General features: G+C 45.0%; 1 protein-coding gene across 6 annotated transcripts in view; it reads left to right on the forward strand.

The window, feature by feature from the left end:
- The window catches only part of MLLT10 (MLLT10 histone lysine methyltransferase DOT1L cofactor), a 294,670-nt gene that overhangs the window by 47,706 nt on the left and 231,323 nt on the right, over nucleotides 1-15,641 (forward strand). For all 6 annotated transcript variants that reach the window (XM_073629758.1, XM_073629760.1, XM_073629754.1 and 3 more), the window contains exon 4: nucleotides 13,487-13,596. In XM_073629758.1, the coding sequence (XP_073485859.1) occupies nucleotides 13,549-13,596 (48 nt within the window). In that variant the 5' untranslated portion in view covers nucleotides 13,487-13,548. The remainder of the gene's footprint in view (nucleotides 1-13,486; nucleotides 13,597-15,641) is intronic.

Below are 15,641 nucleotides of genomic sequence, written 5' to 3' on the forward strand. Positions count from 1 at the left end.
CTCCGCTTTAAGGACTAGGCCTATTTCTGACACTTGTTTGCAAGTTAAAATCAGTATTTTTTGCTAGAAAATTAAATACTTAGAACCCCCCCAAACATTATATATATTTTTTTTTTTAACAGGGACCCTGGAGCAGTGATGGCGAACCTTGGCTTCCCAGATGTTTTGGAATTACATTTCCCATGATGGTCATGCACTCTGTAGTGTAGTTGAGCATCGTGGGAAATGTCGTTTCAAAACATCTGGCTTGCCAGGGTTCGCCATCACTGCCCTGGAGAATACAATGGAGATTGTTGCAATACTTTATCACACTGTATTTGCGCAGCGTTCTTGCAAACGCAATTTTTTGGCAAGATAACAGTGAATTTAGCCCAATTTTTCGTTATAATATAAAAGATGCTATGCTAAGTAAATTGATACCTAACATGTCATGCTTTTAAAATTGTGCACACTCGTGGAATGGCGACAAACTACTTTACTTAAAAATCTCCATACATGCGACACTTTAAAAATTTCTACAGGGTACCTGTTTATGCCCTGTACACACGATTAGGATTTTCTGATGGAAAATGTGTGATAGGACCTTGTCGGAAATTCCGACCGCGTGTACACAAATCCGATGCACAAAGTGCCACGCATGCTCAGAAAAAATTAAGAGATGAAAGCTATTGGCTACTGCCCCGCTTATAGTCCCGACGTACGTGTTTTACGTCACTGCGTTCAGAACGATTGGATTTTCCGACAACTTTGTGTGACCGTGTGTATGCAAGACAAGTTTGAGCCAACATCCGTCGGAAAAAATCCATGGATTTTGTTGTCGGAATGTCCGATCAATGTCCGACCGTATGTACAGGGCATTAGAGTTACAGAGGAGGTCTAGTGCTAGAATTATTGCTTTGGCTCTAACAATCGCGGCAATACTGCACATGTGTGGTTTAAACACCATTCACATGTGTGCGTGACTTGCGTATGCATTTGCTTTTGCGGGCATTCAGGGCTTCGATCTCTGCAGATGGAAGGCTGGGGAGATGTAATTTTTGTAGTTCAGAATCGATAGTCTCAGGAGCAGGGCATTGGGGTTGGTGGTATAAGTTCCTAATGAAGGCAAAAAATTAGTAGAGGATTGCGTTGGGATCAGTAACACTGGTCCTGGTCTCCAACAAGATTTCGGGGACTATAGGTTGAAGTTGCGTGTCAGCCACCAGATTGGCTAGCAGGCGGCCATTTTTATTGCCCGATTCAAATATTTTACCGGACAAGGAACGGACATCAGTTTGGGTTAGAGAGGTATAATGTAGAGCTATATTTCTCCTGGCTTGGGCTAGTTGTAGATAATTGGGAGCACTTCCAAAAGCAAAATCTATTCTGGAGCCAGATTTATGGGCTGTGGGGACAGATGTGAAAAAACTTTGGAGTCAGTATGTTTCCATCTCCATAGTTCAGATAGAGCAAAGGTGTCCGCCCATTGAGCGAGATCAGGGGAAACAGTGCGCTGGGGGTTAAAGGAGTCTAGGGCTAGGGTTGAGGATTGAATTAAAGTCCCCAGCAAAAATGATATGTGTAGAGGGGAGGGGAGCTAGTTTCTCGCTAATGGAGAAAAGTAAAGTGGGGTCTACAGAAGGGGATAGATAGACATTTACGAAAGCCCAGAGAACTGAATGAAGTTCCAGTAATAAAATTATATATCTGCCATTGGGGTCCAAAATCACTCTTTACTTTACATGGTAGGGCTTTATTAGGACTGCAACACCTCTCGCATAGGTCGAGTATATGGCATGGAAGGCCTGTCTCACCCAAGATCTACGCAGAGCCAATATCTTACTTCCCATGAGATGGGTCCCTTGTAGGATATGCGACTTGTGGGACGCTAATAATTTGAACATTAACCCCTTCTCGCCGTGGGTACACAGATATGCGGCCTCGGCTATCGGGGGTTATACCGGGATGATCCGGATCATCCCGGTTCCGTTTTTTTAGAGCCGGCGATCTGCTTTCCAGGGATAACAACCAATGCTCGGCTGTTTTCCCGGAGGAGCGGGAGGGGGTCCCCCCCCCCCCCCCCCCCGGCCGCTTTTACCGGGCCTCCCGTCCCACTGGGGGGCTCGATCGAACATCCGCCACTTCCGGCGGCTAGTGACAGACTGGAATTAACCTGCAACGGCTTTGTTCCAGTCTCCTGATTGTAAACACGGAAGCGACGTCATGACGTCACTTCCCATTTACTTGCCTGCCAATGGCGCCGGTTTTAAAAAAAAATATACAGTATTCAGAATATACGGCGATCTGAATACTTTGAAGTGAAAAGGAGGGAACGGGGGTCTTTTATTAATATAAAAATAGAAAAAATTTTTTTTTAAAGCGCCCCTGTCCCCGCGAGCTGTTTTCAAATCACACATGTGAAGTATCGCTGCGATCGTCAGAGCGAGAGCAATAATTCTAGCACTAGACCTCCTCTGTATCTCTAGCCTGGTAATTGTAAAATAAATTTAAAGCGTTGCCTATGGAGATTTTTAGGTACCGTAGTTTGCGTAGTTTACGAGTGCGTGCAATTATAAAGCATGACATGTTTGGTATCTATTTACTCGGCGTAACATCATCTTTCACATTATACAAAACAATTGGGCTAACTTTACTGTTTCGTTTTTTTAAAATTCATGAAAGTGTCCCTTTTCCCAAAAAGTTGCGTTTAAAACACCGCTGCTCAAATACCGCTACTGTGTGACATAAAATATTGCAACAATCGCCATTTTATTCTCTAGAATGATTCTCTGCTAAAAAAAAAAAAATATATAAATTATATAATGTTTGGGGGCTCTAAGTAATTTTCTAGCAAAAAATACGGATTTTAACTTGTAAACACCAAATGTCAGAAATGGGCTTAGTCATTAAAGGGTTAAGGAACATTTAAATTTATCATTCAGGCCTCTTATGTTCCTGGAAACCAGTCTAACATCAGACATAGCCATCATGTGATAACTTCAGATAGTTAGTGAAGACCATCGCTAAATATTTCAGTAATGACCCTAGAGAAAGTTCCCTCAGCAAACAGTGATGCAGAACAGGGGATGAAATGGTCATAAGCATGAAGGTGTAATCAGACAACCGAGCAGTTTTAACCTTAGCAAAAAACTCCCTTTTACTTTACTCCCTAAACTTCTATACCAACAAAAATCACCTACGTGAGGCTCAAGGTTCCAGGGAAGACCCCTGATATATTTAACAGCTGGCGAGGATGAGGGGACGTGTATCCCATCACATCCGGCTGGAGACCGGATATTCCAGAGATGCCCGAAGTGGGCATAGTGTCATCGAGAAGGTATGTTGATTTTTCTTGCTGTAGCTCCGATTTAGCTAGGATCAAATAAGATCAGGAGAGTGCATCGCCCCAAGTAGGGGAGTGAGTCGCACCAATCGCCCGCCATGGAAGGGACTTGAGGTAAGACTCTGGGAGCAACATGAGTCAGCAAACGGAAGGGCAGCCTACCCCTTGAATCAGGGGCATGCATAGAGGACATCCAGGCAGTCCCGCTAGATGGTCACTAGGATGAAGAAGGATGTCAGACAGCTGGGTAGAGGAGTCCCCCTGCATGCCCCCTCTGCGGGAGAACTGCATTGCTCCACATGTTGTAATATGCTGAATTGATCAAGCAGCCATGAAACATGAAAAAACGAACCCTGGAACAAAAACAGCCAGTATTGTAAATTGGAGAGTAAGCACAAAGATTACTGCAGAGATGGTAGCCAAGTATCTGCCTCATCAGGGGATGCAAAAAACTTCACCGAATCGCCATGTTGAACTCACAGGTGACTTGAGTAGAGCATGGAATATTTGATATCTCATTCCCGGAGCCATTTTCTGACATCAGTGAAGGTTTTGTGACGTCTTTGTAAGTCCGCAGAGAAGTCAGGGTAAAGATGCACCACTGTATGCTCATAGGGACGGTTGGGATGCTTGCGGGCATCACTGAGGATGCGATCACGGTCTATTTAATTGAGAAACCTCACTAGGAAGGGCCTCGGGGGGACCTCAGTCAGATTAAAAAGTGTCTTAAAGAAAGCCTCCGCAAACTCAGCTGGGCGGTTCCCATCTGCCCCCTACCCAGGACCCTGACATTATTCCTCCGAAGGCGGTTTTCCGCGTCATCAGATTTAGCCACCAGGGATTGGTCGGTGCGCTGCAATGTGAGGAGGGCATCGTCTTGGCGGGCAGTGAGATCCTCTATGGTAGAGATCCGTGACTCAGTCTCAGAAAGTCTGCCCCTGATTTTATACAAATCTGCCCTGATGAGGTTACATTCCTCACCCAGGTGATCAATGTGGACCAGTAAGGAGGTTCTACTCTGTTCTATGGCTGCAAGGATAACAGTGGTGTCACATGTCTGTGATGGCACCTGCGGATGTGGAGAGGCCGCAGGGTTCGCTGCCAGTTCCATGTCTAACAGCACCCTAAACTGATCCAGAATGGTACTGGGACACCGGGCAGGCTGTGCGGGCGCCTTTTTGGTGGCTTTTTTGCTCTTCGAGGGCATGAGCAGGTGTTTTGGGGATTTTCAGGCTAAACTGCAGGATGGTGGATTTGCCCCTTTAAGAGCCTGTGGTCTGCAGAGAGGGAGGCTTCCATGCAGGGGTGGCAGACACCTGAGATTGGCGCAATGCTGAGCTCCCCCCACTGAGGCCTAATGGGACCGGCTGACAGCCCCCAGATGCTGCATGCCCTATCTGCCCCCTCCATGGATGTTGCCACAGGGATGGAAGTATGGAGTGGGTGCTCTTCCCAAGGATCGCGGCACCTGAGCGAGGAGGATGGAGCAGGCTCCATAGGCCTCAAGATGGCGGCGGGAGCGTGGAGCTGGCCATATGGGACCATCCAACAGTTCCCCGATGCTGCGCCCGATCAGCCCCCTTCAGAGATGTTGCCACAGGTGTGGGAGCATGGGGTGATCGCTCATCCTACGAATCGTGACACCGGAGCGCGTAGGATACAGAAGGCTCCGTAGGCCTCAAGATGGCGGTGGACCATGGATGTGTGGAGCCGGCTGCGGTCCGGTTATTGACAAAGTCGGCCGACCGTGCTCCGAAATTTAGGCTGAGGTAGGGGATGACCGGGGACAAGCAGGGCAGCTGTACAGGCTCACCAGGATGCGCAGTGAGAAGGATGGCGATGGATTGCTGCAGGATAAATGGAGCTCTTCAGCAGCACGTCCTCCTCGGCTCACATCCGGACATCCATTTTAAATATTTTAAAGCAAACTCACCCATCCAGCCATTTCTCCATGCTTTTTAAATTGCTGAGAAATTGCTTTGAAAAACTCCCTCTCCCCCCAGCATTTCTAGCCGCAGCCTTCTTAAGGGCAAATGATACATGTAGCATTTACTTCCTGGTATCCATCTGCCCTTAGCTCAGGCGTGCAGACAGGAGGGTGTGCTTAGCTAGGAAACCCCCTCCTCCAGATGAAAGAGAAAAAAATGCCCAGGAGGACTTCTGGGATGCATGACATCATTTTGGCCTAGGCCCGAAAACAGGAAACAACTGAAGAAATGTAAAAAAAAAAAGTTTAACGCATGGAAATACATTACACCTTCCTATTCATTTACTAATGCTAGCAGCATAAGGATTAAAAATCAATATTGATCTAGAGAGTTTAGTTCAGCCTTAAAGCGTTTGTTACCCCAACACTTCATATTGCTGATTAGAGATGGGTTCGGGTGTGTTTAAAATCCCACGTGCCCGATCCCGCCAAGAAGCCGACACTGCACAGCGCTAATCGCAGGCAGTGAGACATTTCCTGATCTGTGCAGCTGCGGACCGGGAAATGTCTCACTGCCAGTGATTAGTGCTGTGCAGTGTCGGCTTTCTGGTGGGATTGGGCACGTGGGGTTTTGAACACGCCCGAGTCCAACTCTGTTCCTGATATGTGCCTGCTGTACCATGTACTTGTATTAGAAAGTATCCTGTTCTCTTTGTATTGCTTCTGCCAGTCCCTCTACTTTCCTAATAAAAACTGACCACACTAAGCGCGGTCAGTTCTCTAGCTATGCTGGGAACTCAGCCTGCTCTCCTCCTCCAAGGATCAGACTCAGTCCTGACGCCCCCCCTTTCACAGCCAATCACTGGCAAGCTTAGTGTGCTGCTTCTCCTCCTCCCCAGAGGAGAACAGAGGGAATGTAATCACTTCTAAAAAAAATAAAATAAAAAAAAATTTTTTAAATACATACATTTTTTTCTTATTTAAACAGTGTTTTGCCATGTTATTTTTTTAGAATTGACTGGGTTGTTTTACAAGGTGATCGTTTACAACCACTTTAAGGGCAACCTTTGCACAGGTCTATTTGTATGACCCAAGCTGCATCGCTTTTCAGGACAAATCAGACTTCTCAGGTGGTGTCCTTGTAATCAGTAGCGATCCTGCACAATTCTCAGCACACTTTTCTAGACTTTCCTGCAAGATTTTGCTGTATGTTCAAGGCGAGAGACTGCAAAAGGTCCGGTGATGACCAGCTATGTGAACACAACCCATAGATAATGCAATTTTCTTTACCACAACTACCAATTGCAGGAAAGAAAATCACTCCATTTCCCTTCCGCAGCGCTATTGTGTTCTGCCGGCAAGGAAGGCTCCTGGTTGGCAGAACACACTGGTCACTGCTGTTGGCTATAGCTGCTGGCAGTAATTACATGCACAAAATCTAACAGGCTGGTTGGACTGAAGTCAATCAACTTCAGTCCAACCAGCCTCCCCATAGATGGATCAAATCTCAGGCAGTTCAGCAGGGACTCGATCAATCTATGGGTGGCTTTAGTTTAGAATTGTATTGTAAGTTTACTGTCTGCCCTCATGTAAAGCTCTGCGCAGATTGTTGGCGCTATATAAATCCTGTATAATAATAATAGTGCAGCGTGGTACAACACAATTCACTGAATCACATCACACTGCAGGCAATAGAACTAAATAAAATGTAGAAAACAAAGTTGCTGTGCGATGCGCAGTTTCCAGGCACTGCAGCCATTTCATTGCACATTAGCAGCTACGGTCTAACACAGCTGTTTGTTTGAAGGGGTCATGAACATATGGATTAGGATCTTTGTTTTCAGATATTGTACATTTATTTTTATGTTATTTTTTTCTACAATCAGTAGATCGTGGGTGCAGTTTCAGGCTCCTGCAAACGCTTCCTCAAGCTCTGTATGGGCTGACCATTTTAAGAGTTGGGTACCTAGTTTTTTAATAAACACAAAAATGACTGGCGCTCCTCTTTAAGTTGTGTTAGCTTTTTGGATATCCAAATGCAAAAATTGAATATATTGCAGCTTACCAATCGTTAAATGTGGCGGCTGCTTTTTTTTTTTTTTTCTTTTTTAGGCTTAGAACTTTCTAAGCAAGCACAGAAAGTCCCCTACATACGAATAAGTTCTATCCCGGGAGTTTGTAAGTCCAACTTTTTTGGAATTCTTACAAAGATCAGCGCTTGCAGACAATGGCTGTGGGCACTGATCACTGTGTTCTGGTGGTGGTGGTGGGGGGGGGGGGTCAGCACACAATAGCACAGCAGGGGAGATCACTGCACCAACATTACTTGTGTTGGTACAGCGATCTGTCAGGTTTTTTTTTTTTTTCGTTCAGTCCCCTGGGTTGAACAAAAAAAACCTGAGTGTGTACCCAGCTTTACACAATTGGACATGCGAACACATGTTTGCATCTTTGAAAGTTTGCAAGTTGAACATTGGTATATAGGGGACTTGCTGTACAGAAAATGTTGCTCTTGCCAAAAATGCCATGTCCTTGTCACTTCCTGTGAGCTGGGCAAACAATGTTTTCTTTCTTATGCAAACTACTCACCCCAATGTGAAGTTGAGGAGAGAAAAACTTATTTATATTCTAGCCTTGGTGACACCCATGGCTTTCTCCATAGATACAGTGGTGTAAATGAGCGCTTAAAATGTGCTACTGTGTTTCCCTGAAAATAAGCCCAGGTTTTATATTAATTTTGGCAACCAAAAACACAGTAGGACTTATTTTCAGGGTAGGGCTTGCCATTTTATGTGCTGTTTTCTACCCTCTCTTCCTCCCTGCCTGTCAGGAATCCCCAGTGTGAACATTGTAAAAGTGCTTGTAAACTGCTAGAATCCTCGCTATTACAGTAGTATATAATGTAAAAGGTGTGTGTTTCTGTAATCAAATTGTGTCACATACCTTCTTATAGTGCTGCTCGGTGCTTCTGTGACCCGCATGAGCGGTCGTCCCCACCACGAGCACTGCAGAGGGAGAGAGCCCCGAGATCCCCCGCTGACAGCTTGCAGAAGAGGAGAACAGCGGGGGATCAGCTGAGTGCTGCTCAGCGCTTCCATGGCCCGCCTGAGCTCTCTTCCCTGCTCCCAGCACTGCAGGGGGGGGGGGGCAAAATCCCCTGCAGACAGCTGGGAGAAAAGAAGAGCAGCGGGAGATCAGCTGAGCGGCGCTATAAGAAGGTATTTGACTCCATTATATTACAGAAACATACTTTTTACATATAATACTGTAATAGAGAGGATTCTTCTAGCAATTTACAACCACTTTAAACTAGGGCTTATATTGCAGCCCTCCTCGAAAATCACAGTAGGTCTTATTTTCAGGGTAGGTCTTATTTTCGGGGAAAACACAGTATTCACAGGATTACTGGGTATAAATAATGGTGCAGCCTGAAACAAATCCAGGCACCACATCAAAGGACTGGCAAGCTGCAGTATATTACATTTGAGTTTAGATCTAATTTAATGGTAGATTTGCAGAGCAGACCCTCTTACGAAAATGTAGTTATTTTATTGCTTCTCCCCATCATGCACTTTATTTGTTTTATATATATTGAGCTTGGAAGTGAGCAGAATCTTTAAAAAAAAAACAAAAACTAATATTTGTATATTTGGTACAGCCTTCTCTCTGTAGAACAGACACTCCAGGTCTGCTCTGAAAATCATGGTGCATCATGAGTGTGATGCCACTGCCCTACTTCTCCACCTCATCCATTCAGAGAATGCTTTGCATTTGTTCAGAAGATGCAAAGCATTCTCTGAATGGTGCAGAGTGGCTGACCTCCTGTGTTCACAATGCAGCGGTGCAGCCGCTCAGCCTGAGACCTGGAAGCGAGTGGAGATCACTGGAGTAGTGCTGTCTAAAATATCTACACCTGGAATTTTTCTGTAAAGAGAAAAAATGCAACATGGCCCTGATGTCGCACGGATACCCAATCTGCCCGTCACACTATTACAACACTTTGCTCTCTGCTGCTGGATTATTTATTTTATCCTACAAGGCTTATTGACAATACTAATTAGTTTTCAGTAGGTACTTGATTTCATATATTTTTCTTCAATAAAACTATAAATAGTAAAATTTTCCTTAATATGCATTTTCCTTTTTTTCTGGCCACTGCTCAAAACTAGTTTTTAGGGGGGTCCTTTCACAGTGATGCACTTTTGCCACCCTGGAACGCACCTTTCCAGCGGGATAAAAGCTCATTAAACTGATTTCCCTTTAAATCCTGAGACTTTGCACATCGCTGTGCTGCGGCTTTAAAAGTCCTGAATGCTGCATCTTTGGTGTGCTTTCCAAAAGCTCTTCAAAGATGCACCGTCCATTGAAGTCAATGGGAACTGCAATAGAAATGCATCCAAGGTGCGTTTTTAGGTGCATTTCTGCTGGATGTTGAGCGAGCACCCACCAGCGTCCTTAACAACCAGTGAATAGTTGTTAAGGAAGCTGGCATGTGCCGGCTACTTAACAATCAGTGGATAAGTGAAAAAAAAAAAGCAAAGTAGCATGGGTACAATCTCGCCGTCCGGCGCCCCCCTCCTTCCCACACAGCTTTTGCTCCCAGGCTGAGGTCTGTCCACTGTCTCTCTGCCTCTTCCTCCCTTCCGGTGGTAGCACCGCTCCTGCTGACCCCTGAGGGGGAGGCCTTATCACTGGTTGTTACAGATGCCAGCTGGTTTGGGCTCCTTAACAACCACCCACCGGGATCCTTAACAACCAATGAATAGCCAGTTGTTAGGGCCTGGCACCCAATGGTGTCCCTAACAACCAGCTATTCACACAGATGTGCTGTAATGCAACACTTGTAAAATGTGCTATCCAACTTTTCAAATCGCATAGTGTGTGTGTTAAAAGTGCTGCAGTATGAAATTCTATGCGCTGCAATGTGAAAGCAGCCTTAATTCCTTAACCAAAGAATATGCATAACAAACCACGCTGAAATCCAAACATATGTCCTCACGCCAAAAAAGCCATAAAGAATGGGGAACACTTTTTGCTGCGTATTGTCACATATTTGCTGCTTGTACTGGGATAAGCGGCACAAAGCATATAATAGGCTGTGAACTGGCACAAGCTTACCCATGCATGTTTTGTGGGTTCCAGGTCTAGGTATACTTTACACATTGGTTTAGTTTTTGTTAGCATCCTATTTTCTCATGCAGAAGGAATCTGATTTGATCTCTTCCAGTAAGTGAATTATACTAGACAATCCCGCATGTGTCTTAACAGATCGCTGAAAAGAATATCAACTTATTGCGTTAGCCGCTAAAGGCGTCGTTTACCTTCGGGAAATGGAAGTTGGACGCTGGTCAAGTTGTGCGGAATTATGTTGGCTATTAAAGCAGTCAGAAATCTGCTGCTGCCGTTTCTGGCAAGACCACAATAGCCTATTCTGGGAGGCACAGCACACACATTATGACTTAAAGCTGATTTTCCTCATAATCCAACATATTGAAGCTTATTTAAAGTGGCAGTACTAGCTCAACACCATCCTGCCATCCCTGCTTTAAACAGCACTTGTTCTCGGGACTTATTATAATGGAAGCATGGTGGAAGGGTCAGGGGGCGACGGGGATTTTCATGGGAACCTGTACCTTGTGTATTTTAATTTGTTGCCTGCTAAATGCAGAGAGCTGCTTTAGAAATGAGCAACTTGAAACCAAATTCTGCAACTAATGGCTCTGTGGCTGGTAGGCCTTAGGCGATTAGGTGGGTAAGGAATGGGCCATGGATGTTAAAAAAAAAAAAAAATAAAAAAATTACGCCATTGTCCCCATGGTCATCAGGAAAAGGGGACCACAATCAAACTGGTTTGTAATCACGTTGAACCAAGAGCACAAATAACCTATTAATATGGGAAGATCAGCATTTACAGCTTTTATGTTGACAGTATTCTTAAAGTATATGTCTATCCCAAAATAGTTTTTTTTTTTTTAAGTTTTGTGTATAACCTAGGCTCTAAAAGGCCCCTTTCACATGGGCGCCTCCGTTTTGCGGGATCTGCTTGCTCAGTGGGGGTTTGTGTCCGTCTCCGCTCACTGTGCAGAACGGAGACGGACCCGCTATCTTCTATGGGGAGATCGGGTGAAAACCAACTGCCTGTCCGTTTTTAATCTGATCATATCTGATCCGCCAAACAGATGGAAAATAGGACCACCATCCATCTGGATTTGGCGGTCAGGATTGGATCATATAGTGGCGGATGTTAGCGGACATGTCACCGCTGATATCCGCCGTTCTATAGGAGTGAATGGAGGGTCCCATCAGGTCCACCTGAAAAACTGAAAGACGGACCTGATCAGACAGCCTGTGTGAAAGGGGCCTTAGGGCTTGTTTATTCCTTCATTGAGCTTTGCTGAAGAGGGATCCGCAGTGGCTCACTGTTAAGAGAGTGGTGCAGGCATGGCCGACTGGCTTTCAGTTGGTGTTCCTGCCGCCTCCTAACACCTGTGTGTTTTTTTTTGTTTTAGTTTTTGGATTGGAATCCCACACTGCAGCAGTGAGCTTAGTGTTTGGCTCATAGTTATGGCACAGCCCTTTTTACTTTAATGGTTCGATTTCGGTAGTGGTACCACCCGCCAAACGTGACAAGGGGATCATTTTTGTCATGGCCGACGTGTACAACTCTGCCTGGCTGCCTTTGCAGCTTAAGGGTGGGTGGTAGAAATGTGACTCAAGTAAATACTAAGTTAGAGAGATTTACCCTCACTTCTGTCTTAGTGTCAATGGTTTCCCTAGATGGGTAAAGTGAAGTTCAGTAGGAGAGTGTTACTTCTCTGCTGAGAAGCTTCTGCAGCATTTAGGTCTGCAAGGGAGCGAAGTCTTTTGAAGCAGTTAAGTAATCCATTTAGAGATACTGTTACTGGTGGGTTGCCTTGTCTGGATCTCCGGTCTGCTATGGGCCTTAGACTGACCAGCTTTCACTCAGCTATGTAGTTGGATGTAGGCAGTGTGATGGCGTAGTGGTTAGCTTGGCTTTCATTTTCACCAGTGACATTATCTGTACGGTATTTGTATGTTCACTTCATGTGGATTTCCTCAAGGTGTTCTGATTTCCTCCCACAGATCAAAAACCTTCTGCTTAGTCGGGTTTCCTTTGATTGTAGTAGGGAGATGAGCTCACCTGGGCTAGGAACGTATGTGATTTGGTTCCTTCTTCCCTGTAGAATTCTGTGAAATGTACAAACAAATGGCAACCACCCCAACCTATAACTGGCCTTTGCAGCAAGGAGCACATGGAAGGGTGACACATGTCAAAAGCAACAAACAAAAATGCCCAGCTCACTTACCAGCCAGCCTGCAACAAACCAAATTAATCATGTCCAGCAGTTCACGTTAAAACAAGGGCTTTCATTTGCACAAATTTGCAAATAAATGTGTAAGCTGCGGAGGCCACGTCACGGCACCCCAGTGTACTGCAGTCCTAACTCTATAAAAAAACAAAATTTATAGAGTTATGCCCTGTACAGACAATAGGATTTTCCGATGGAAAATATGTGATAGGACCTTGTCGGAAATTCCGACCGTGTGTAGGCTCCATCACACATTTTCCATAGGAATTTCCGACACACAAAATTTGAGAGCTTGCTATAAAATTTTCCGACAACAAAATCCGTTGTTGGAAATTCCGATCGTGTGTACACAAATCCGACGCACAAAGTGCCACGCATGCTCAGAATAAATTAAGAGACGAAAGTTATTGGCTACTGCCCTGTTTATAGTCCCGACGTACGTGTTTTACGTCACCGCGTTCAGAATGATCGGATTTTCCGACAACTTTGTGTGACCGTGTGTATGCAAGACAAGTTTGAGCCAACATCCGTCGGAAAAAATCCATGGATTTTGTTGTCGGAATGTCCGATCAATGTCCGACCGTGTGTACGGGGCATTAGGACTGCAGATAATACTGGGGTGCCGTGACGTGGTCTCTGTAGCTTACACATGCATTTGCAAATGTGTGCAAAGTAAATCCCTTGTTGGGGTTAATTCAGTTTGTTGCTGGCTGGTAAGTAAGCTGGGATTTTTTTGTTTTTTTGTTTTTTTTTAAATGCTGAGAAATGTGTTGTAAAAAAAAGAATCCATACCACCAGTTTTTTAGGGGTTTCTTTTTTGAGAAATACTGCCTTCTTTTTTTCTTTTTAGAAAACACTTTGCAGAAAAAAAACCTCAATTGATGTACTGTTTTCATTATCTTCCAGGTTGGGCTCACGTGGTATGTGCACTATATATTCCAGAGGTCCAGTTTGCAAATGTTGCCACGATGGAGCCTATTGTGCTACAATCAGTGCCACATGAACGATATAATAAGGTAAAAACCTCATCCTGTTTTGTGGTTGAAATATGTTGACAGTCATATGCTTCTCATAAATGGGTGATTTCATGTAAACGTTAAAGGTTCACCTTTTAAATAAATAAATGCACTTTTTTTGTGGGGATCAGCAGATTGTGGGTGTAATGTCTGGCTCCTGGTGACTCTCAGGATTGTGGTCTGCCCTGTACCTCTGATGGAGGAAGGCAGTTTACTTGAGAGCAGGAAGATCAATAAACTACGGAAACGCTCACCAGCACTATTGTAGTTCACTGAGAACTACAGGCTGTCAGTCACAATGGCTGACTGTGCTTGTGATTTTTTTTCATTCACAGGAAACTCTGAATGAATGATGTGACCATGTGGGCGGAGCTGTTTTCAAGTTGTGACAGCAAGTATGGGGAGAAGATCCCCCTACCTGCTGTCAGAGGAAGGGAGAGGAACAGGGGGTTGTTTGAAGGTGGAACATGTAACCTGTTCCAAACGGAAAGTTATTCTTTAGACCTAAATTTGTTAGACTTTTGCATGCGTACCTTTCTTATGTGTACCCCTTTTATTTTGCTCTTTGTTTGTCTGCAAAGGAGTCTTACTGCCTCTTGTACTGATGGCACACACTGTCTTACAGAATCTAAGTAACCCTAACAGTAACACTGGGCTATGTAACAGTTTTCATTGCTCTTAAGGCCCAACTCCAGGATAGAGAAAAAAAAATACCCTTGCAGTGTCACTCCCATTTCTGCCCCCTGTGTTGCAAGGGTTCAGGAGTGTCAAACTGGCAGCCCTCCAGCTGTTGCAGAACTACACTTTCCATCATGCCTCTGCCTGTGGGAGTCATGCTTGTTACTGTCAGCCATGCAATGTCTCATGGGATTCGTAGTTTCGCAACAGCTGGAGCTGCCACTTTGACACCTGTGGGTTAAATGTTCGCTCTAGGGGATAGAAGAGGCTGTAGTTCTTAGTGAACACCTTGCTCCACGCTCCCCTCTTCTCCATGGTGTTTAGGCCTGTGAGCGGTCTTTCACTATCATAGCATACATTGTAGGGCTATTAGTCCTGCATTGCATGTGGGGAGATGAATGGTCTGTGTACAGGGAGCCGTCCCTGCCGGGAGAACACAGTGGTTATTACTAGTGGCTATAGCTGCTGGCAGTAATCACATGTAAAAATCCAACATGCTGGTTGTACCTAAGTCAATCCAATCAGCCTGATGGTTTGAATCTCAGCCGGTCCCTGCTGAAGCGTACGAGACTGAAACCATCTATGGGCGGCTTATGACCGAGAACTGAGCGCTCAAAGACCGCTGATCGCTCAGTTCTCGATCTTCAGTGAGCGGTGACTCAGTCACCAGCTCTCTGCTCTGCCCCTCCAGCGCTCACTGGAGTGCCAGGATGTGGAGGGGGTGGGAGCAGCCGGATCAGGCTCTCAGCAGCACACTTAGAGGCTGAGCCAGCTGCTGCTCAGGCATCTGAGTGGATCCTGACATTATTGTTGGAATCCCTGTAGATTCTGGACCGACTGAGTGACTGCAGCTAACAGCGGACTTTAATATGTCGGCTGAGCACAGGTTACAGGAGTGCAGAACTAAATGCCCTCCTGTGACCCACAGGAGAAGTATGGCCAAAAGAGCTGTGGCCCTACTTCTCCGTTTTAATAGTGAAATGCAGTAGTTCTTGGAACTGCATTGTCTGTAGTTTTAAGTTTATGAAGCTCACACAGAAGCAGGAAGATCTGGAGACAAACTTTATTTCCTACAACTTTAGCCCAAAACATTATTTAACATTTCTGTTCCAAACAGTATTCCAAAAACACAAGGCAGGCTCAGGTCCATTGCAGAATCCTGCGTCTTTGCTGGAGTTCTCATTTGCTTCTGTGTAATGAATGAACATTTCACACATGCTGTGTTGAGGTTTACAGGAAATCCAACAGTAATACAGCATAAAATATAAACATGTGTCTATATAATACTACATAACCATAACTGGTCACTGGCCTTCCAGCTCTGTGCTGTCCTATGGGACAGGTGAGGGATTCAGGAGTCTGGTTTT

This window comes from Aquarana catesbeiana, linkage group LG05, assembly GCF_042186555.1.
Source record: "Aquarana catesbeiana isolate 2022-GZ linkage group LG05, ASM4218655v1, whole genome shotgun sequence".
Lineage (NCBI taxonomy): Eukaryota > Metazoa > Chordata > Amphibia > Anura > Ranidae > Aquarana > Aquarana catesbeiana.